Genomic DNA, 23,976 nt, shown 5'->3' with positions numbered 1-23,976 from the left:
ACACTTAGTGCAACACCTGGCACATTGTAAATTGTGTTTGGCAATTTTAATTTCTGTAAAGAGCATGTCTTAATAATAGCATTAGGGAAAAAGGCAGTAAAGGTATGTCAGTGGGAGTGGTGGTCCCAGTGAAGAAGCTCAGGGACTAAAATTTAAACAGCAAAGGAGGCAAATTGATTTTGTTAACAGGGGACAGTATGAAGTTGTCAAATTTGGGGAATAAAAATGTAAGTACCTGTCAGAGGCCTGGAGACTTCTGAAATCATGTAGGGAAGGCAAAGAGGATAATTTAAAGTTCTGTAGACACTAAATAGGATGCAAATCTTAAAAAGAAAATAAAGTTAATTAGTAAAATGTGTACTTGGAAAAGAGCCTAGCCAATAAAAACCAGAACAAATGCTTGTTCTGATCATCATTATAATCTTTATTTGGGCTTCCATATTAAGAAAGCATAGAGGCAGAGTGAGGACCTTTGGCTTTGCTGCTTGGAGACCTTTGTCAGACCTGCCACCACCTGCTTCACCCCCCACCCCCACACACCCTCCAAAAAAGCTAAAATCCTAAATCTATTCCTGAATATCCCATCATGGGCATAGGTTTCTTGCAGTTTTACAGCATGGACAGATACAATATTGGCTATTGCTTAGTACGCTAGAGAATATGGTTCTTGCTTTATTAACACACCGTGTTTATTAACAGAATTCTTTGCACCTTCAATAGCTTCATTAAAGTATAATGTATGCTGCTTCCATTTTCTCAATTTTACTAATATGTAGTTGATGTGTTATAACATTGTGTAAATTTAAGGTGAATGACATAATGATTTTATATTTGTATGTATGTATTGAAAAATGATCACCACAATTAGGTCACTTATAACATCCATCACGTTACACAGTTACAAGTTACTCCCCTGTTGGGTGAGCACTTCTAAGATCTACTCTCTTATCAACTTTCAAATATGCAATATGTTATTGGCACTTATAGTCACCAGGCTGCACATTATATCCCCAGGATTTACTTATAATGGGAGGTTAATACCCCTTGAACACCAACATCTAGTCCTCCCCTGTTTGCCACTACAGGCAATTATCAGTCTGCTCCCAGTTTCTATATTTTTGGTCCTTTGGACTTTACATTTAAGTGACATCATACAGAGATTGTCTTTTTCTGTCTGACCTTTCACCTAGCTTGATGCACCTCCATTTGTATTGTTGCAAATGCAGAATTTCCTTCTTTCTCATGACTGAATAATATTCCATTGTGTGTTCATTCGTCTATCTCCTCTCTCTCTCCCGCACCTCTCTCTCAATCATCTATCACATTTTCTTTATCCATTTATTGATCAATAGACCCTTAGGTTGTTTCCATATTTTGGCTATTGTAGATAATGCTGCATTGAACATAGGGGTGCACATAATCTCCTTCAGATGGTGATTTCATTTCTTTTGATTTTCTAGCAGTGTAATTTCTACCAATTTACATTCCCACAACAATGCACAAGAATTGCCTTTATCTCAACAACCTTGTTAGCAAGTTCTTGCGTTTTGAATGGTAGCCATTTTGACAGGTGTAATGTGAAATTATCTGTGGTTTTATTTGCATTTTACTAATGGCTAATGAGGTTGAGCACCTTTTCATGTACCTGTTGGCCGCTTAAATGTCTTCTTTGGATAAATGTCTACCAATTTCTTTAACCATTTTTTAATAAGATTTATTTATTTTTGTGCAAGAGCTGGGATATAGACCAGAGGTGCGGGAGGGTGAGAGGATTCACCAGAGATAGAGCAGGGAGCAGAACAGGCAGATGACCAAAATACACTGCTGAGGGGAGCAACGGGCAAGACAGGGGAGGTCTGCCACGCCATGTGGGATTCTCGCCGGCCAGCCGGGATAGAACCCACTCGCTATAGAGGTTGTGGACAGCTTCACAGCGCTTTGCTCAACCCACTGCACCACCGGGGAGGCCCTCTTTACCCATTTTAATAGGATTATCTTGCTTTTGAGTTGTGTGAATATCTTATGTATTTTGGATATCAACCCTCTATCAGACATGTGGTTTTAAACTATCTTCTCTTATTCTATAGATTACTTTTTCATTTTTTGTTCATTTTTTTATGCACAGAAGCTTTTTAATTTATTGTAGACCCAGTTTTTCTTTTTTTTTTTCCCTTACACTTTAGTGTCATATGCATGGGATCATAGCAAAGATCAATATCAAGGAAATGTTTTCCTATGTTTTCTTTTAGGAGTTTTATGATTTCAAGGCTTACATTGAAGTTTTTAACTGCTTTTGAATTAATTATTGTGAGTGGTATAAATAGGGATTCAGTTCATTCTTTATATGTAGATATCCAGTATCCCTATCACTATTAGTTAAGAGATTATTTTTTCCCCATTGAATATTTGTGGCTCCTTTGTCAAATATTAGTTGACTCATATGTATGGGTTTGTTTCTGGGCTTCAATTCTGTTGGTCTCTCTGTTCTAACAGGTTTTTTTTTTTTAATCAAAGTCTCTAGGATTTTCTGCACTTAAGATAATGTCATTGGCAAACAGAAACATGTATATTTCTTTGGAATTTTGTGATTGCATGTTATAAAGCAGGCTAAAATGGGTGGCGAATTTAGTTGGTACGTAAATACAGAAGATCCTTGTACTTAAGAAATTTATGTTCCAGCTGGGGAAACAAGTACATGAATCATTTTTCATGTATCTATCAATATCTTATCTTGTAAGCTAGTGCTAAATTGTTAGGCATTGATGGATTCATTTTTCTACAAATATTTGAGTGTTTACTATGTGCTAGAAATTTATGTATTAGATTCTGGACTTAAAGTTAGTTACAAAATAAAGTTACTTTTTCATACCACAGTGACCTGTTCCATTGCAGTTAGCATACAATATAGGAGAGCAGTGTAGCCTAGTGGTTAAGAATGGCTGTGTGTATCCTGTGTCTATCCTGTTCACCCATGAATCTCTAGTAAGTGGGACAGGCGTTATCTAGTACTATCCATTTAGTGATAGCTCTGAGTAAGTGCTGATAGAAATAGTCCCTTATGTCTGGGCACTTATAAGTTAGTGATAAAGCCAACTTTTCCCATCAGATATGTTTTCTAGGCTATTTCTCTGTCTCGCTCTTGAACACGAACAGGGGCTTCTTTGACAAATGCTAGATTAAGTCAAGAAAAGCGGTACTCTGTTCTGAAGAAGTTCTCATTTTGATTCCTTAAGAGAGGTGCTAGATCTAGCATGTTGTATTTATTAAACTCACTTGAACATTAATACATAGGAGCCTGTTGTCTTTAGAAAAGGTTGATGTGGCCATAAAAAGTCCTAAGCAGAAGGCAGAAAGAAGGAAGGAAGGAAGAAAAGAAGGAAGGAAGGAAGACTGGCAGAAGGAAGACTCCAGGAGCACAGCAAACTTTGTCTCTTGTACTAACTGGCTTATCTCTAGCACTTAAACCAATATTTGGCACTGCTTAAAAAAGTTGAGGGTGGAAAGTATACCAGATCCAAAAATCAGAGTATTTAGTAGGGTAGTCCTGGCTTAGAATCCTTATATATAGGATTCAAAGTGAGGGAGGTTGGACTTGATTCAGAGTCGAAGATGGGATACTCAGAGCCAGATCACAGAGGTTGGTGTGAATGGGTGTGTGTGAGAGACAGTAGAAAGTGGTCAGACTAGAGTTCTGAGGTTTTAAAGTGAGAAAATATTGAAGAGAACAGTGGATTTGAACCAAGGAGTCTTTAAAGCTGTGCAGAAGAGTTGAGGCCATCAGAAATAGAGCTTATAAGTGACATCAAAAGAAGATTTGACATGTAGGTGCAATTGAATTGCAGTTATGAGAGCTGAACTGAGCCAACTCAGGGGCACTTGCAAATCTAAGAGTAAGAAATGCGAGTCATTCCAAGGAAAACAGCTTTAGGGAGAGACTTGAAAACACAGAGAGTGTGAGGAGTCAAAGCTGAACCCCAGGGTTAACCTAAGGCAGGCTCAAAGACATACACAGGACCCTGCAGGCTTGTGGGTACAAATTCTATATATTCTGCATCCTCCCAAGATGGGAAGTTAACTCCTAACCTACCATTTCTGAATGAAATCAATGAGAACTTGAAGTGTTCACAATTGCTGGAGTTTGACCCACTGATTTGGGGTCTTTTTGAGAACCAGCAGAGGCAACATTGAGTAGTGGTTAAGAGCATGGGCTTTGATGCCAGAGAGAGATGGATGCAAGTCCTGACTTTGCCCTGGGTGAGTTTCTTAAAATGCATCAGCCTCAGTCACCTTGTCTGTCAAATGGGGACATTGATAGCATTTTGTTTTCAATGCTGTCAAGAGGCAGGGCATAGTAGGGTGCTCAGTGCCTACAAGAGGTATCAGAAGCCCTCAATACAAGTTACTGATAATTGTTGTTCCTGAAATAGAATACTCCCTGCTCTTGTGTGTGTGTGCGTGCGTGTGTGTGTGTTTTACCTAATTAAAGGATCAACAATCAATCTGCTAGCATGGCCAGTAGCCTGGCACATGGTTAATGGGGAATCCATAGCCAGAAAGTAGCTCTTCAGGGAATAGTGCCCTCTGGGCAGTGCCACACCATTTTCTACAAATATTGGAACTAACCCATGTTATTGAACAGACTAAGGAACTTGGCAGAGGGCACCGAGGAAGGAGGAATGTGAGCCTTTCATGGCCATGGAGTTTTTACCCAGGAATCACACTTTGTTGGGGGCTCCAGGCTGTCCCCAACATGTCACCTATGGGAAGATGCAGACTTGAGTGTGATTCCTGTGTGGGTTCTCTGGATGTCTTTCCAGACCACAGATTGTTTGTTTATTATTTTTATGAGCTCAGTGTTTCTCCAAGGCCAGTGTAGTGGTGCTCATGAATGAAAAGGCAGCTTCAGAGTTCTCTGCTTTGCAGGACTGGTGTTTTCACCCTCTGAGGAAAACTGTTGTTTTTTTCCTGCTCATGAAAGTTGGCTTCTCAACTGTCAGTCGTGGAGTGTTTTCAGATGCAGTGTTAAGATTCAAGTAAATCTTGATGCTATAGTTCCTGTCCGAGTAAAAGGAAAAAGAAGTCTGCAGATCATGGTCACAGCTAACCTTTTTCCATTTCCTCTACTTTTTTGGCATTTACTGTAATCATGTAGATTCTAATACCAAGATAAGGAAGACTCTACTTTGGGGGATGATAATGCATTTTTGAGTTCCATTAAATTGCTTCAGTGACTTACTTGTGATCATTCATCTACAGCTATGATTCTTACTTTTGGCTGCATTTTTTAAAGATTTATTTATTTATGCATACGAGAACTGGGGTACAGGCCAGAGGTGCAGAGGTGGGGTGAGAAAATTTACCAGAGACAGAGTGCGGAGCAGAGCAAATGGATTGACTGAAATAAACTGCTGAGGGGAGCAGCGGACAAGACAGGAGTGGTCTGCTGCGCCATGTGGGTAGCTCCCTGGCTGGCCAGGGATCAGTCTCGTGCTGCAGGGGCTATGGATAGCTTCACAGTGCTGTGCTTAACTCTTTGCACCACTAGGGAGGCCCACTTTTGGCTGCATTTTAAAGTCTCCTGGTTTAAAAAAATCTGGATGCTCAGAACATGGTCCAAAAGAATTAAATTGAAATTTCTGGGGGGTGAGAGTAGGAATCTATTTCTCAAAACTCCCTGACCATTTCCAATTTGCAACTAAGAACCACTGCTCTAGAACAGCAACTTTTTAAGGCACAATTGTGTCACTATCTGGAGACATTTTTGGTTGTCACAATTAAGAGAGGCCTAGAAGTTACTAGAAAGTAACTTTCAGTCTCCTTACAACTACCAGTCTCCACAGCACTGAAGTATTCAAAGTTCTTGAATATCAGACCCAAGGAATTCTAGACCAGAGCAATGTGAAGGAATCATAACATGTGGAGCTTACATTTGTGGATTTCCACTTCCCTGGGAAGGAAGCGGCTTGGAAAATGCTTCTACGCCTTGAGTCTATTCTGGGTCTGTTCTCATGGTGGTCTGATGACGTGGTCCTGGTCTGTCCTTAATCACTAGTAAACTCCTTCGTCCTGATTTTTTGGGGGCAGTATCTCTTCCTGTGGCTCCATAGATCATTGTCCTTGAATGGCTTGGAAGAACACTAAATTTAGGAAAATGAAACTCATTAAAATTAGCCAAGATAAATTTAAAAAACCTTTTAAATTACTTTACATATGGGCCTCCCCTGGTGGCGCAGGTGATTGAGCGCCACGCTGTGAAGCTGCCCACAGCCGCTGAAGTGCCTGTTCGATCCCGGCTGACCAGCGAACATCCCACATGGCGCGGCAGACCTCTCCTGTCTCGCCCGCTGCTCCCCTCAGCAGTGTATTTCGTCAGTCTGCCTGTTCTGTTCCCCGCTCTGTCTCTGGTGAATCCTCTCACCCTCCCCCGAATCTGGCCTGTAACCCAGTTCCTGTATAAATAAATAAATAAATCTTTTAAAAAAATAAATAAATTACTTTACATAAAGTTTTCAGAAATTAGGGAGTGAATCATTTGAAAGTGATTATACTGGGCTCTAGGAAATTCAATGCTGTGGTGTAAAGAGAGCTCTTTCTCTTCTTGCCTTTTGATGGGAACATGGGAGGCTAAGAAAGGCATTTTCAATTCTAGCACAGTACAGTTTTCTTTCATTTTGATGTAGTCAGAAGTGTCAGGTTCATGTTAATTTGTATTTTTTAAATTATATAATTAGTCTCATGAAATTTATCTCCCTCTGGACATAACCATTTTTAAGATTTTTGTCATATATAAGTTGTATTTTTCTTGTGTAAACTTGTCAAGTTTTGAAGAGTTAAATTGAGGGGATAAAATTTAGTTTTAGATATTAAGACAACTTATTAAATATACTAAAAAAAAAAATCCACTCACGAAAGTGGATGCTATTGTTATAGGACAGGGAGAGGGGCAGCCCAAACCCCACAAACCTGCCTATTCTACATGGGTTCTGCCATCCGCCGCATCAACACAAAACATAGGAGACTTTAATGGGAAGGAACTTTAATTAAACTAGGAAACAATACAGGTAAGGCAAAGAGTCTAGTTTCTAAATGAAGCACCCAAAGTTACCCGTCCCCTCGTGGGTAAAAGTCCATCCATATGGGATCGGCCCAAAACAAGGCCCCAAAGTCTACCACAAGTCTAAAACATCTTCCAGTGGGGACCCACAGAAAAGGGTCACAAACAACCAGACAAGCCCGGAAGGAAAAGAGCAAAATCAACATCAAGATAAAAGCTGCCATTGTCACCTCCCCACGGGTCTCACCCACATCTGTGTCACCTAGTCCACGACCAAAAGACAAGCGCAGTTTCTTCACGTGTCTCTAGGCTCCATGCGCCTCCTCCAGGTCTCCTTGCTCCATCCTACTTCCTTCCTCAGTCTCTTCTCCAGCTTCTCCCCTTCCTGCTCAGCTCCACCCTCCCTTGGGTGGGGCAGGGAACCTCCCCCTTTCCTGGGGACCACCCTGTTACACTATCACCTCTTCAGTTGCTCTTAATTCATTGATCTTATATTGATTGCCAGTTCTCTTTTAAAAAAAACTTTTTCCTTTAAAGAAATTTCAAGTGGTTCCTTTGGTGGTCTAACCCAATCTTTTGTTCCAGAAATAAATTCATGTGCATGAATCTAAGATTATGCCTGTGATCATTTTTCAATTTCTCCCGTCCCTGTTTTTTTTTTCTTATTGCCCAAACCCTTTGGCTCCAATGTAATGCAGTTTATTATTTTTCACTAATTACTCTAATGGCTTTAAAAATGGTTTTAGCCTAGGTTAGTGTGATTTGAGAGAGTAAACCAATACTCTGTGCTGAGTCCCTTTTACACCTAGTAATTAGAATGTTTTAAATGAAGACTGGAAGAATAACAGCTCATGTTATATTTGTCATGGATGCTACAAACTTCAGTGTAGGAATAACATATCCTGTTTCCTCGTTGAGTTCTAACATTGATTCCATAATCCAAGAGATACTTTTATTTTAATCTAAGTCTGGTTTTTGTAGCTGTGCTTTTAGACTTAATTTATAGTTGCATTAAAGAGTACTCTTTGCATATGTAAACTTTCAGGTTTTTCTTCAGACTTTGGAACTTTATTTTATGAAGGTTGTAAGAAATAAATCCAAGTTTATGGTAAGGAGACTCTTAAAAACTTGATTGTCATGCTAACCATTATAGGTATACTTAATAACAGGTGTGCTTGATAATAAGTGGTCTAATATTGTCCTACTTGAGAGTCTGAGTAAGTGTGCATGTGTGGGGTGGGAGGTGGTAGTTTTGTGAGTGCATGTTGGGGGATTGCTCTTTGCTGCGATTGGGGGACAGATGGAGAGTATGGGGATGAGAATTAAATTCCTGCTTTAGGATTGAGTGAATCAAGCCCAAACCTTGAATTAGAAATAACTTGGAACCTTTCTTTTTTCTTGGAAATCATAGTTATTGTGGATTATTTCTATCTAACTTAGTATAATGTTTATTCTAATGTATTTGTCTGCGCCTTCATCATGATAATGAACAATTCAACAGCTTGGTCCCTCTGATCTTGACATTTCTTAGAACTGGGACCTGAATGTCCATACCTGTGAAAAGAGTTGATTTGGTCTGGGGAGTGTGGGATTAAGAGGGTGGGGTAGGAGTTAATAATTCCCAAATGTCTGCAAGACATGGAGGAAGGATTAGACATGTTTTGTGTGTCTTTAAGGCACGGAACTGGAGCCAATGGATTGAAGTACAGAAAAATAGATACTGACTCAGTTCAAGGATTGTCATGAGCAATGAATGAGTGGAGAGTAGGAGAGGAGGCGGTGTTGGAATTCCCTTACAATGGAGGTCGTCAGAAGACCACGTGGGATCGAACACAGGTGACTCCAGCAGTCTCCAGAAGTAGTCATTGGACTGGATGATCTTTTAGTCTAGCTCCATTTCAGTCTAGCATTCTGTGATATTTAGGTCATATCATACCCCTTAAAAAATGAAGCCATCTATCATTTGAAAGGGAAATTCAGGGGCCTCCCCTTGTGGCGCAGCGCTTGAGCACTGGGCTGTGAAGCTGCCCGCAGCCTCTGCAGCGCCAGTTCGATCCCCGGTCGCCGGCGAGGGTCCCACATGGTGCGACAGACCTCTCCTGCCATGCCCGCTACTCCCCTTAGCAGTGTATTTAGTCGGTCTGCCTGTTCTGTTCCCCGCTCTGGCTCTGGTGAATTCTCTCACCCTCCCGTGCTTCTGACTGTACCCAGTGCTTATATAAATAAATAAATAAATCTTAAAAAAAAAAAAAGAAAAGAAAGGGAAATTCAGATCATTAATTCAGGGGCCCCAATGGCTTTTTCTCTTCAAATTCTGTTATTATACCTCATCTTCTACACCATCACTTTCTCCATATGCTCTCTTTGGGGTTGTCTCTTATGCAGTCTCCTGCCCTGCCTCACACCAACTACTCTTCCAAAACCTATTCTGGTCCCTGGAAAACTCCATTAAACAAGGGTTCTTTTCCTCATCTTCCTCAGCCTTGGCTGTATTCCACGTCATTCATCCTCCCTCTGCTTCACACACTTCCTCAACCAGGCTTCAGGCATCACACCCACCTCCCCACTTCTTCCACATTTCTTCCCTGGTATCCAGTCAATACATTTATATGTATAGTTCTAGGATTCCTCTTCTACCCTCAGTGTTCCACAGGGAATCCAGCAAGTACTGTCCATTTGCCATTTGCCTCTCTTCTCTTACATACCCACATTCTCCAGAACCATGATTCTTTACTTCACTTGGGCTACTAGAGCTTAATCCAGTCTAATTAATTCAGAATCTCTGGGGAAGATTCGTGGGCATCACTTTTTTCAATTTTATTTGTTTTTGTTTTTGTTATCTGGATATTTGTAGGCAGGATTAAGAATCCAGGTGAGTTCATCTAGCCCCATGGAATAAATACCAACTACTGGTTAATGACTCCCAAGTTAATGAACATCTTTTTTCAGATTTCAGTCTTGATTGTCCTGTTGTCTATTTTGCATTTCTACAAATAGGTATCTCAATTCACCTCTTCCCCATCTCTCCAAACCTGCTTCTTGCCTAACTTTCCTCTTTTCTGTCAGTACATTTATATGCATGGCTCTTAGGATTTGTCTTCTTCCCTTAGCATTCCTGTCACAATCCATGAGGTCCACACTCCTTACCATGAGCTATAAGGCTCCCTTCATGTGGTTCCCAACCCAGCTTCCCAACCTCATGTCTACTGCCAAATTCCCCCACCACCAAATTCCCTACTCCTGTCAGACCACACCAACTGCTTTGTTGTCCCTCAACTCTCCAACTCCTTCTTGCCTCAGAACCTTGCATCCTCCCTTCCCTCTGGCTGGACCCTTCCCAACTTCTTGCTTAGCTCTCTCCCTTCCTCTTCCCAGGTTTTTGTTCAGATACTACCTCAGGAGCAAGCAGGCCCATCTAAAGTGCTCCCCTCTCCCAATCTATCCAGTTCTTGTGGCTTATCTCCCCCTTACTTCACCCCCCCACACCCCCAGCATTTGTCTCTGTTTGACTCCCTGTTTTTCTGACTGATTCATTAAAACGCTTGTCACTGCTTCCCCCCCAGCACTGTAAACAGTGCTCATACATAGGTCATGACTGGTAATGACTTTTGGCTGAGTAACAAGTGTTCTTCTTTGAGGTCTGGTCCCAGGACCTTACACTTTGTCACTCCTGTGACCCTTGACCCCTTTCTTAGTTCCTGAGAAACTGTGCTGGCTGTATGAGACTTGCCTTGCGTTGTCTGCTCACAGATGACTCCAGAAATATCCAGGGGTGGAGGAGAGGTAGAATATTGTTCTCTGTTTTAGTGACAGGTGGGCAGATACCTCTGAGTTCTCTTCTTGACTACTCAGGGCAAGACCCTCTCGCTCTTGTGTCTACATGCAGTGTTTCCCTTGATATTCCTCTCTCCTGATTTTCTTCTTCCTTCTCTTTCCTTCTCTGTCTCCTTGCTGTTCTTTGATCCTCCATTAAATATTGGTATTTCTCAGAACTCTCTTTGGGTTCTCGAATCTTATTCTGCTCTCTCCTCAGTGATCCTAGCCATTCCTCCATCTTCTGAATCTTTCCATGGCAATAACTTCCAAATCCGTCCTTCAAGCCCAAACTCTTGTCTGAGTTCTAAAAGAGACGTCTTCGTCCAGCTGTACAGGGTCGATCAGTACTTGGCTCTCTCTCATGCAACTCAATTTAATGTGAAGTAAGTCGGACTTACCTTCTCATCCAATTTCCTCCTTAGTAAATGTTCCACTTGAGTATCCAGAAACCAGGAAGGCATCTTCCTCTACCTCATTCCCATTCCCAGTCAATTCCCAATATTGCTGGTTCTCCCTTAAATAATTGTGGATTCTCTTTACTACTTGTTGTGGTATCTCACCACCTTTAGGGGTCCTCGCCACCAGGCCGTCCCCACTGTCTCTTACCTACTGAGATTATGTCAAGGACAGTTAGCATCCCGCATGCCCCCCACTCCCACCTGATTGTGTTCTCCCCTGCTTATCATTTGTCCTAGGGGCTACCATGGGGCAACTTAAGGCCTCAATAAAAAATATTTGTGGGGTAACTGTGGGAAAGAACTGGCTCTGCCTTGTAATTGTCATTGTCTTCAAATTCTGACTTCATTTGCCTTAAAAATGGAAAATATCCAAGTTAAAATTTTTGTTTGGTTGTTTGGTCCTTTGTATCTGTTTCCTCAACTGTGTGGTTTCCAGGAGCTTATTAAAAACAGAACTCATAGGAATATGTGGGCTTCTGCTAGCAAATCATTTTCAATCTGTGCTTTTTGAATGGTGTTGAGGGCTGAGCTTCAGAGGCCCCAAACAGAACACAGAATCACACTACCTTTGTGAGCAGAGGCCAGCAGGGAGGCAAATGGGCTGAATGGGCCTCTGTGGTGAACTTTTTCAAAAAACATTTAGGCTTGTGTAAGCTGGGATCAGAAATACCTGAGACATGTTGTGGCTTGTCTGGACTGTTTATTAAATTTTCAAACCTGTTTGGGAAGAGCACAATTGTGTGTTTGGGTCTCGTGCACTAAGTCTTGTTTAAAGAAGACTTGAACTTGATCATGTTTAACTTGTAATAATATAGGGGGGACTGTTGGTCTCAATTGTGATGAACTGAAAGAACAGGGAAAGGTTTTTTTTTCCTTGTAAGATTCAGGTGGACATTTTAAACTTCACCCTCAGGGTGGGGTGAGGTTTTAGTCTCCAGCTCTCAGAACTCCTATATCCAATCTCTTCTTAATAAGGATCCTTGAGGTCTCAAAGTCATTGCTGAGTCAGAGGGATAATCAAGAAAGGAATGACACACTTCCTGCCCTAAGTTCTAGGGAGATTTTATGGTTTGTTTTTCTGTTTGGTTTTGAAGATTCCCTGAAAAGAGAGAATGTGGTCATGGCCAGCTCTGATCAGCAGGCTTACTCTCTGTAAGCTTACCTTCCATCCTGCTATACTTTCTCTTGGCACACGTTTTATTTAAGACTTTTTTCCTTATCACAAAAGTCTATTTCATGTATTTATCCACTCCAATTTGATAAGAAGAGAAAAATGAAAAAGAGATCACCCTCCTTTTTTTAAATAAAAAAATATATTTACAAAAATATAAATACATTACAAAAATGCATTTAGGGTATCTATCAACTCCAATGTCATCCAAAAAAAAAAAAAAGAAAAAATAAAAAAAGACCCTCTATAATTTTATACCCACAAAAATATATCTAGTTTTTATACCCACAAAAATATATCTAGCTAATAGTCACTCTAGGGTTTTTTTTCTGTATGCCTAGAATTCTTCTCCATAAAAATTATTTATTAGTTAATGTATTTTTTTTTACTTTGGTGCATGGCTTTGTAGCATTTGGGATGAGTTCTCATGGGGTTAATTGTAAGATCATTTTTAAAGATTGTTACATGCCATTAGAACGAAGTACCCTAATCATGTCACTGGTCCGCATGTGGCTGGATGGGTTATTTCCAGTTTTCACCATCGTCAGAACTACCCAGCTTACCGCTGTCCACACTTGCCTCAGTTTCATTGCAAGTATTCTTGGAACGGGTTCAAAGGATTGTGGACTTTTAAGGTTTTGGTCTTTGTTACCACTTTGCCTTCCAGACACTGTCCTGTTTTACATTCCCACCCCAGAACATTCACTCCTTCCCATCCTCCTGGTCTGGCACTGGCCTCACTCCCACCTGCTTCTCACACTTTTCTTCCCTGTACTTCCCACACTGCAGCCACACCGGTTCCCTGGCTTCCTCCCTGGGTGTGCAAGCTTGTCCTGTCTCAGTGCATGACAGATAGGTGTTACACCCCACGCCACCACCTGAGCACCCATATGCCTCCGCCAGTCCATTGGGCCCCCGAACTCCTAAGCTGCTTGCTGCTTAGCCTGCTGTTCCTCTGTCTCTTTGTACCTGCCTCAGATACCGCTTTGGCCAGAGTGGTCTCCACCACCCAAAGCCCTTCTTCTGTTTATTCCATCCTAGTCCTCTCGCAATCTGGCCTTGAGTTACAGGCTTACTGGCTGCCATCTCTTCCTCCCTTGGAATGTCAGTCCGTTTTGTGGGACAGGCAACCCCATGTGTTTGATTTCCCTCCTTGTCGAGTGCATCTCAGTCAGCCCCTAGCCTGCAGTAGGTACCATATCAATATGGATCGATTTTGTGCATGAATGAAGAAAGCCTCCTGTCACCTGGGAATGTGCAGAGAAGCTGGGACCTGGGAATGTGCAGAGAAGCTGGGATGGTGAGATGTGTGTGGCAGTGGCTAGTCCTACTAAGCACTGCCCCAGGGGAAGAAGAGACAGGAACGCTGGTGCCCGACTGCAGGTGTCATGACAGGCCTTCAGCTGGGCCTTGGGGGACAGGCAGTGTTTTGATGATGGTTGATGATGGAGAGGACCCCCGAGGTGGAGGAAAGCATGTGAGCAGAGGCCCAGAAGTGGAGCAGCACTCACCAAGGTGGGGACAGGACTGGCAAATGCCTTGAACATTGTGCTGACAGCTTGGGCTCTGATCCATGAGCAATTAGGAGGGGTTACACATTCCTCATCAGAGAGGGATACAGGAGTACTTTTACTCATTCATTCATTCATTCATTCATTCATTCATTCACTTTGTATATTTAATTGAAAAATGTTGGTTCACAACACTGTGTATGATTTAGAGATGTAGGCTCACATCTCCTCAGATGCATGTTACCACAGCACACCCACCACCAAGGCCTCCATAGTCCTCCTACCTAGTCCATTCGGCCCCTCACCTTTTATTCCCCACTCCCCTCCCTTCCCTTTGGTAGCCTCAGTTCTACAGTCAGATTTCGAGGATTTGTTTTGGTTTAGTTTTGCGTGTTCCATTGCTTTGTTTCATTATTTTCTACATGTGTATGAAATCAGTTTTAGTCTTTCTCCTTCTGACTTTTTATATGGAAGCATGTTTTAAACTCAGTTCTTGGGCCTCCTTGGTGGTGCAGGTGGTTGAGCGCTGCACTGTGAAGCTATCTGCAGCCTCTTCAGCACGGATTCAATCCCGGCCAGCCAGCGAGGTTCCCACATAGCGTAGCAGACCTCTCCTATCTCGCCCGCTGCTCCCCTCAGCAGTGTATTTCATCAGTCTGCCTGTTCTGTTCCCTGCTTTGGTGACTCCTCTCACCCTCCCACGCATCTGACCTGTACCTCAGTTTTTGCATAAAAATAAATAAATCTTTAAAAAAAACCCAAAAACTCAGTTCTTGGCACAGAGGGTGATGTTAAGGTGACAGGACTGTGCCGTGAGAAGATGTGTCACGAGGCAGCTGGGTGAAAGGGGCAGGACATTCAGGCAGGAGGAGGTGACCATCCAAACTAAGAGAGGAATCAGCTGTGATCTGGTGACAGATGCTGAGGGAATCCCGGGAAGTGAAAACAAACAGAAGAATGATCAGGTTTGGTGACGGAGGGGAATGAAGAATTCAGCTTGGGAGATGGCTTGTCTCTCTGTGACCTAAAAGTTGTGGAAGTTAATAGAGAAATTTACTCTACAATTGGAGTGTGTCTTGGCAAATTAAGAGTTTAATTCGTTTGGTGTTTTACTAGGGACCATGTTGGGTTTTCCTAAGGTTTGCAACGGAAGAACGCTATAAAATGTCAGGACTGTGTTTATATTCAGTTCAACAGAAAATAAACCACATTTGAGTGCCGGCATATTGATGGCAGTAGGCCCTCCTCCGCATTTTCTTTGCTTTGTAAGTGCTGATTTCATGTTTTCACTGGTGGTGCCAGTGTGAGGAGAGATTTGAGCCTGCATCATAGGAAAACAGACATGCGTTCTCAAATGCTCATCCTGGAGGCCCTCACCGCAATTGCACAGCTCACCAGCTAGCGGTGTGGTTTTTCAGCCATGCCTCTCAGTCTCCTCGGACTACCTCCTTTTCCTGGCTTATAAAATGAGGCTAAATGATATCAGGGTTCTTGCCAATATTGCAGGTATGTGATTCTAAGAGAGAAGAGAGAATTTCTCTCTCTCTTTCTCTCTTGCTTCTGAGTTACATTGTATGAAATTTACACTCACAAGGTAGAAGCACACACTATGTGATAGAAAGGTCTGCTTCCCCACACTTGATTGTGCAGCCAGCTTGAGGGAAAGTCTTGGGAATGACAGCTGGCATGAAGGCAGAGGTGAGAAATCTCCACCCGGTCTGTGTCAGATGCCAGGCTGGCCCCTCGGGGACCTGTTCACACCAATTCTGTCACTGCTCTGCCTGCCCTGGAGAGACAGGTGGCCAGAGGGTCTTTTTATTGGCCGACAGTCCCCCTTGGTGCTTTCTGTCTGGTGAACCAGTGATACTTTTTTGATACGTATATAAAAGGATGTTGATAAGATACCAAAAAGAAAAAGCCTGCAGATTTGAAAGGAGACTTACAAAGGTTCGTGACTTGCTGTCCTCCCCTGTCACCTGGGTAACCAGGGTTTCTGTGAGGACTGAGTGACCAGAGGGAAGCATCATGCAGCTGCCTGGCACCTAGAAAGTCCTCAGCGAGGGGGTTTCTCACCATTGTCTATGTTGTGAACACTATGCTGGCACAGGCTTCCCTGAGTGGGAAGTGGGGGCCTCACCACTCCTGAGTGGGGGCCTCTGACCAAACATCACCATATCTATGGTAATAACTGGAAAGTGCTTCTGGAAAACCTTGCCAACTCACTTCTGGAGTGTCCTGGAATACTCTCAATCTGTATCCTTCTTCATTTCCTCCTCGACTCCTTCCTCCTTGAAGAAGAATAGGAAAGGGAAGCAATTAAATTGAAGAGGAGGTGGCTCTTGTTGGGGCTGTAGTGTTTGGGGGAGCATTACAAGAGTTGAGGTGACAAGAAAAGATAAAGAGGGTCTGGAGAGACTGCTGGGGAGTAGGGAGTGTTGAACAGAAACGGCCTGTGGTGGGCACAGGAAAGCGAGTGTCTTGGCAAGGCCAAATCATAAAGGCCAAAGTGCTTTAAAGCTCTTGCTAATTCTATCTCTAAGGGTATCTTAGAGATATAAAAGTATCTTTAAAAAAAAAAGTATCTTTTTCATGCAGGCACACATTTCATCATTCTTGTGGTGATTTTGTTCAATGTGTGCTGATAAGGATGTGGGTGGCTGGAAAGGAAATATTTTTCTTGGGGTGTGTAAGAAGCAGTTGATGAAACTAGGCCAGAGAGAGAGTATGTGTTCTGGAGATTGTTCTGGGAGGGCAGGGCTTATTATTCTGGAAGCTTTTTTCTGGGACCTGCCTCATCTGGCAGGCTGCTGCTGAACATGCAGCTCTGTCTGTTTTCCTCTGTCAGCCTCATTGGAAATTGGAATTGCCACCCACTTTCTCTGGGTGTGGGACGGTAAAATGGTTCAAGTGATAGCACTGTGCCCTTGAGATGCCTAGATAGCGAAGTGAGTGATCGCGGAAGCAGAGAAGCTGGTTTCTAATGGCCACTGTCCTGTGGTTGCAGATAGGTGGAGAAGAGATATCAGATAAGAAAATACCTGATAAGACAGACCCAGACTTCCCTAACCACAGCTTTTTTAGTATCACTGTGAGGCTCTGGAATGTGTCCCACATTAGCTGTTGCATTAGGGGCTGGGAACGGCTGGAGTCTTGGGGTGCTAAGCAAGCACCCTGCTGAACTGGGTTCAGCAGAAGAGGAGAAAAAGCCAGGTGCACCTTTGAGTGCAAGCAGCCTTAACAAAACCAGTCAGCACTGATTTCTCCGTCACTGGGGGCTCCACGGTGTCAAGCACTGCAGTTCCCACTGCCTCCTCGCCTCGCTGCCTCAGAGCTTGGCAGATGCTTCTGCACTGGGTGGCCATCTCAACGGCTGGTTTTTAATCTACTGAGAATGTCCTAGTTTGAATTCCAAGAGAAGCATAGAAGAGCTGCTTTCTTATCTGCAAGGGAGCTGAAGAGAGTTGCCTATCTTTTTTATATAAAGGCTGTTCTGTGACCTTTGAATACTTCCCAACTACCTGATTGTCGGCTTCTCTCTGTGACTCTTTTCCCAAATGAAGTCGCATGAGCAGAATATATAGTTCCAAGTGTTGGGAATGCTTTAAGCAGTAAACTTTGAGTCGGTCTGGATGTGTAAGACCTGGACATTTTGGCTCAAGTAAGAGAAGAGGGAGAGATGTCAGAAGGGAGTGACCCCCTTCCTGATCTGTAGCCCATACAGTTCTGTTGCATCTGATTCTTGTGTTGTTGGGGTACTGTCTCTAAAATTAGGGGTGTCCTGCAGGGTGTGGAGGTGTCCATCGAGTTGATGATGCTGGCAGTCTGCTCCACTCTTGCCTGGTGTCAGGACCTCATTGAGCCTTCTTGACTGTGGCGGAACGTGGGCCAGGACGCTGCCGCCATCGTGGTGTTGTTTCTGTGATGCCACCAGACCCTTCCTCCAGCCTCCCCTCCCACCATGTCACTGTGCAGTCCCACCCTGATCCTACAGTAGACAGCATGGTTGCTGCAGCCAACTGTCCTTGCAGTGCCCACCACAGCCACATTTTGAGGACCTGGGAAAGACCAGTTCTTTTGGCACTTCTCATTTACCCCTGGAATTGCCAGTGAATTAGGGAAATCCCTGTGATTTGGAATTGCGCACTTCCAGAAATTTTCTCTTGGCATCTTTTTTGACCCTTAGTCCCTGATGAGGTTGCCATAGCATTGAGGGGCTAGTCAGAATTTGGAACTTCACAGAATAGTGTCTAAGGTGTAAACGTCAAACCATGATGAGTTCATCATAGGATAATGTAGGCTAAAGAAGACAAGAATGCGTGTTTGTAAGTGGGTGTTGGTTTGTATCCTTCAGCCTCCTCCCGGAATTTCTAGTAGGCATTTGGTTTTAATTCAGGGCAACAATAATTCTGTTCTCACTGTGCATCAGGTAACATGTTGTTGGCTTTACATGACTCTTTTTCCATCTTGATAACAGTTCTCTAAGGTAGATGATGTTATTCTCCTTTGACAGAAAACAAAATTGCTCAGAGTGGTGAGGTCACTTGCAAGTCTACTAACTCGAAAGTGCCTTGGCTGGAATTTGAACCAAGCTCAGCAGACTCCAGTGCCCTTATCTGTTGCCTTCTGTTTGGTGTCTTTTTGGCTGGTAGATTCAAGGTCTAGTGTTATTGCTACAAAGGATAAACATGAAATCAAGAAGCATATCTTACCCCCTACAGCAGAGGAGGGAGGAAAGATAGTTATACCACCAAAGATAACATAAGGACAGTGGTGATAGGTGCTCAGAAAGTGTGATCGTGGAAGCTCGAAGGAGAAGCTGTGAGTTTAAAGGAAGAGACTGAGATGGTCATGCAGGCCCACCCGCAGGCGATTCTGCAGGTTTATCTCCAGACACTGCACTAGAGTGACTATCGCAATAAAGTGAGTCATACACAATTTTTGGCTTCCCAGAACTTATAAAAGTTATGTTTACCCTACACTGTAATCTATTAGATGCGCAATAGCATTACGTTTAAAAATTGTACCTACCTTAATTAAATAAATACTTAATGGCTAAAAAATGCTAACCATCATCTCAGCTGCTGGGAAAAATGACGCTGATGAATTTACTCAGCTCTGGGCTGCCACAAACCTTCAGTTTGTAAAACTCACGCTATCTATGAAGCACAATAAAGCTAAGGGCAATAAAATGAGGTATGTGTTGACTGGATGGGATCCTCAGGGAAAGGTTTCCTACAGGTGGAGCACATGAAGTAAGCCTCTTAGGACAGGCAGGATCTCCCCTGGTGGGGATGGGTAAGGGAAAGACTGAAGGTGATGTCTGTCAAATTTGACCTACATGCAGAAGCTCTAAGGAGACTGTTAAAGTGGAAGTGCACATATATGCTCATGCTGTGTGTGCCTGGATACAGCTACACCACATTCTTTTTTTTCTTTTGAAGTTTTTTTTAAGATTTATTTATTTATACAAGAATTGGGGTACAGGCCAGAGGCATGGGAGGGTGAGACGATTCGCCAGAGCCAGAGCGGGATGCAGAACAGGCAGACTGACAATACACTGCTGAAGGGAGCAGCGGGCGCAGTAGGAGAGGTCTGCCACATGATGTGGGATTCTTGCCAGCCGGCTGGGATCGAACCCATGGTGCAGAGGCTGCGGACAGCTTCACAGTGTGGCACTCAAATGCCTGCGCCACCAGGGAGGCCCTAAAGATTTTTTTTTTATTTATTTATGAATATAAGAGCTAGGGTGCAGGCCAGAGATGCAGGGGGTGAGAGGATTCACCAGAGACAGAGTGGGGAGCAGAACAGACAGAGCCACTGAAACACATTGCTGAGGGGAGCAGTGGGAGAGACAGGAGAGGTCTGCTGAGTCATGTGGGTAGCTCCCCAGCCGGGGATCGAACTTATGCTGCAGTGGCTGCGGACAGCTTCATAGTCCTGAGACTTTAACCCCTTGCACCACCGGGGAGGCCCCTAAACCCACATTCTTTTTTTTTTATAGTAGATTTTTTTTTAGATTTATTTATTTATTTATTTATTTAAATAATAAATTTTATTTTTATATTCCCCATACAATTGCAGCCCCCCCATTCTGACCCCAATCCCTCCCCTCCCGCCCCCGCCCCCCAAAAGTGTCTCTGGTTCATAGTTTTTTGTTGATTTTGATTTTCACTTTCTTATATTCATTTTCCTGGTCCCTTATTTACGTTTTCTAGATTCCTGCTAGGAGTGAGACCATCCGGTATTTTTCTTTTTCTTTCTGGCTTATTTCACTGAGCATGATCCCTTCCAGCGCCATCCATGTTGCTGCAAATTGCATGTGTTTATCTTTTTTGAATGCTGAGTAATATTCCATGGTATATATGTACCACATCTTCTAGATCCAAAAACCCAAAAACCTAGATTTATTTATTTATTTATACAAGCACTGGGTATAGTCAGAAGCGCGGGAGGGTGAGAGGATTCACCAGAGACAGAGCAGGGAACAGAACAGGCAGACTGACGAAATACACTGCTGAGGGGAGCAGCGGGCGGCAGGAGAGGTCTGCGCGCCATGTGGGACCCTCGCCGGTGGCCGGGGATCGAACCGGCGCTGCAGAGGCTGTGGGCAGCTTTGCAGCCCAGCCTCAATCGCTGCGCCACCAGGGAGGCCCTACACCCACATTCTTTATAAAACCTTTGCCGGATATTGCCTCTGCCATTTTCTCCAACAGCCAATAAGCAAAAGACTAGTGATTTTTACGGAGCAGCGTTGCCCAAACTATGTTCTGTGAGAACAAGAACACCTCTAAGCAGCGCTTACTATTAATAGACATTCATGTTTATACTGGCTAGGTAAGAATGAGGTGTTTTTGTGATTTCTTTTTTTCTCCCCCAAGGTATCTATGTTTGGGCTGCACCCTTTTTGTGTGTGCCTGCTCCTCTTTCCTAGCCTGTTGAAACGTTAGACTTCCTGTTTCTGCTTGATTTTGAAAATACCTCCTGTTCGCCTATCACAGGTAATCCCTGTGTTCTGCGTAGCCATCGTTACAGATGGCAAGTGCAGGCAGCACCCAGTCCATCCCCACTGTGGCCCTGGAGACCTCTCTGCCTCACAATTAAAGGCTCCAGCTTGCATTCCACTACAGGTGACGAAACCCAGCTCCCAGACTAACAAGCAAGACAACTTTTAAAGTGTCTCTTGTTGACCAGTATCTCCTGTGCATTTGTTTGGGAAGCTCGTGGTGGAATTTTCAAAAAATATTATTCAGAAAGTAATTTGGAATTATCCTCTGTGAGACAGAATCTTCCTGAAGGCGAGTCGGATGCCATAGGATAAATATCAGGAGGGCGGCTGTGTGTCTCGCTCCAGTCTGCGAGAGTCTACGGAGACGCCGAAAAGCTGCCCCTCTGGCTGAGTGCAGGGGAAATGCTGAGACTAGGTGAGTGAAAAGCCCTCGGACCAAGTGAGATGTATCATTTGGTTGGAATCTGGAGTAATGTTCTGATGATGAAGTAACACGGTGTTGCTGTCTACCAGGGAATACCATTTTGTCCCGGCTTTAAAGGGGTTGTGTCCGAGACATCGCTGCTCGTCTTTGAGTGGCTGTGGGTGTGGACACCCAGTGATCAGCTGAGGGATATGTGTTTTGTGGGTGAGAAACACAGCATCTGAGGTTTGCATGGAGGCAAGTTTTGCAAGTTTTACTTGCAAACAAGTGAAGGATTTGAATATTTCTGAAATGTGCCTCTGAAGACATGGAATAGCTTTTCCATTTCAAGTCTCTCTTTTTATTACCCCTGAGATATCTGTGGCTCCCAGTGGTCTTGTAGGGGGCTGCAAACCATATAGGGGCCTGCAAATACAGGGGTGTTTATTTCTGCTCCCCCTTGTATGTGTCTGTCAGAATATCACTGCTGTCATATTCTCTAACAGCCTACAAGCAATTTTGCCTTCTGTGAAGGCATTTTGTATTTTAAAATATCTCTTGGACTTTTTTTTTTGTCAGACTTTTTATGCTACAAGGAGATTTAATTTTATTTTTAGGTAAATTGGAAAAGTTTTTGAGGATTGACATTAAAAGCTTTCAAAAAAACTTTTAAAGTTATAGCGATACATCCTTTTGTTCAAGTCTGTGCATAATGTTTATGGATGTTTATCTAAAATTTTTCTGCCCAAAAGACTTTCTAGAGCTTAAAGTGAATTCTAGGAAATAACCAGAAATTGTAAAACATAGGTGCCTGTTAGTATATCTAGTTTCTTGGCTCATCCGATAATTGAAGGCTTGGCACCCAAGCCTGTTTCCTGGAGGCCTGACTTCTGTTATATGGAAGGGGTCACCTGCACATTATGTATTTAAGTGTACATTTGCCTACCAGATGCCCAGAGCTGTGCTTGTGATTCTCTGCCTTTCTTCTTTATATACATTTACAGGCACATTCTATCCAACATATAAAAATGGCTGCATGTCTGTAACTGTATATCATGGCTCATATATGTCTGGGATCAGAGCCACATTTGGTTGGGAAGGTTTTATGGAAGAAGTGAGTTTTGGGTAGAGTTCCAAAGGGAGGGTAAGTAACATACTTTGGCAGAAAGAAGAAGTATACGGAAAGCTCCCGAGGCTGGGGTGATTAAATCGGACTGATTCAGTGATTGAGCATGAACCATTTGGGAGCAGGTTGTAAATCACTGGTTGAAAATAGCCAGGTTCAAAGTGAAGAGGAGGCAAGGGCAGCAGTGTGCAAGAGAGCAGAGGCACGTGCGGGAGCTTCTCTGTTCCCTGTTGCTGCTAAATTTCTCCCCCACAACCAGCACCCCCTACCCATGTTGCCATCTAGTGGAACAGGCCAAAATGCAAGTGGAAACATCACCACTTCTCCCCGCTTCAGGGTAGATTAGTAGAGTGGTAGGGAAATACTCTTCTCTTTGCATTTAAATGAAGAATTACAGAAAGGAGAATATGTAGCTATCTTCTCTCCTCCCCCATAATGACACTGATATTGCCATGGGAGATGGTGCTGAATACCAATAAAAAGACTTTGGGTACTGCCGAGAGTGTGGGTGCCCTTCAGCTTGGGGCATGGAACACGCAGGAAGCCCCACTTGAGAAGTTCTGCAGGAGAAATCAAGCATACCACATCTGGCGAGGACCGGCTTGTTCTTTCATGTGGGATCTGCTACAGGATCCGCCCTGGTAGACTGGTGCCAGTGGAGAGCCTTGGGGCATGGGCACAGTGGCCCAAAGACCTCAGAGCTGGAAGACACTGCAGAGGGCTCTCCTCCTGTCTAGCCCTCCCCCGTCCGCACATGCATCCATTCAGCAAAACTTACTGAATTCCTGTTGCATGCCAGGCATTCTTCCAAGTCCTGGGGGTGTACCAGTGAACAAGCAGATAGACACCCTTGCCTCTGGACAGCAAACACTCTAGTAGGAGAGACAGATAATAAATAAAATCAGTTAAATTAACATGCTGATAGGATATTGTTAGGACTAAGGAGCAAAGAAAAAAAATAACTGTTAAGGGGGATAAGAATTTTTGAGAGAGAGAGAGAGAGAGTGTGTGTGTGTGTAGGATTTGCAATTGTGTTCCTCACTGAGAATGTGATATTAGATGCACTTGAAGATGGCAGAACATTCCAGGCAGAGGTCAAGCAGATGCAAAGGCCCTGTGGTAGGAATGGGGTTGGTATGTTCTGGAAAGCTAGGGGGATGGTAAGAGGAAGTGAGATGAACTAGAGAGGTGCTGAGTACCCAATTAGGTGGAGCATTGTGGATAATTATGAATTTGACTTTTACTGGGCATGGGATGAGAAGCCATTTGATCTAGTTTAATCTTCTCATTTTGCCTTTTTTTTTTTTTTGATCACCACCCTTATACCCCTTTGTCCCTTCTCCTTTCTTTTTCTTTTCTTTAAAAATTTATTTATTTATGCAAACAAAAACTGGGGTACAGGCCAGACGTGTGGAGGGTGAGAGGATTCAC

At 43.3% G+C, this 23,976-nt stretch overlaps 1 protein-coding gene across 2 annotated transcripts in view; it reads left to right on the top strand.

Moving 5' to 3' along the window:
• TNFAIP8 (TNF alpha induced protein 8) overlaps positions 1-23,976 on the top strand; it is a 121,624-nt gene that overhangs the window by 36,117 nt on the left and 61,531 nt on the right. Inside the window, exon 2 of one of the 2 annotated variants that reach the window (XM_037509472.2) lies at positions 21,293-21,431. The exons of the other annotated variant lie outside the window; for it this stretch is intronic. Within the exon in view, the coding sequence (XP_037365369.1) occupies positions 21,419-21,431 (13 nt within the window). The 5' untranslated portion in view covers positions 21,293-21,418. The remainder of the gene's footprint in view (positions 1-21,292; positions 21,432-23,976) is intronic. 2 annotated transcript variants of the gene reach the window in all.

The sequence above is a fragment of the Talpa occidentalis genome, unplaced genomic scaffold (genome assembly GCF_014898055.3).
Source record: "Talpa occidentalis isolate TD23 unplaced genomic scaffold, MPIMG_talOcc4v2.1 talOcc4.13, whole genome shotgun sequence".
NCBI classification, from domain to species: Eukaryota; Metazoa; Chordata; class Mammalia; order Eulipotyphla; family Talpidae; genus Talpa; species Talpa occidentalis.
The sequence above is the reverse complement of the archived record's forward strand: the minus strand, read 5'-3'. Positions and strand labels throughout refer to the sequence as shown.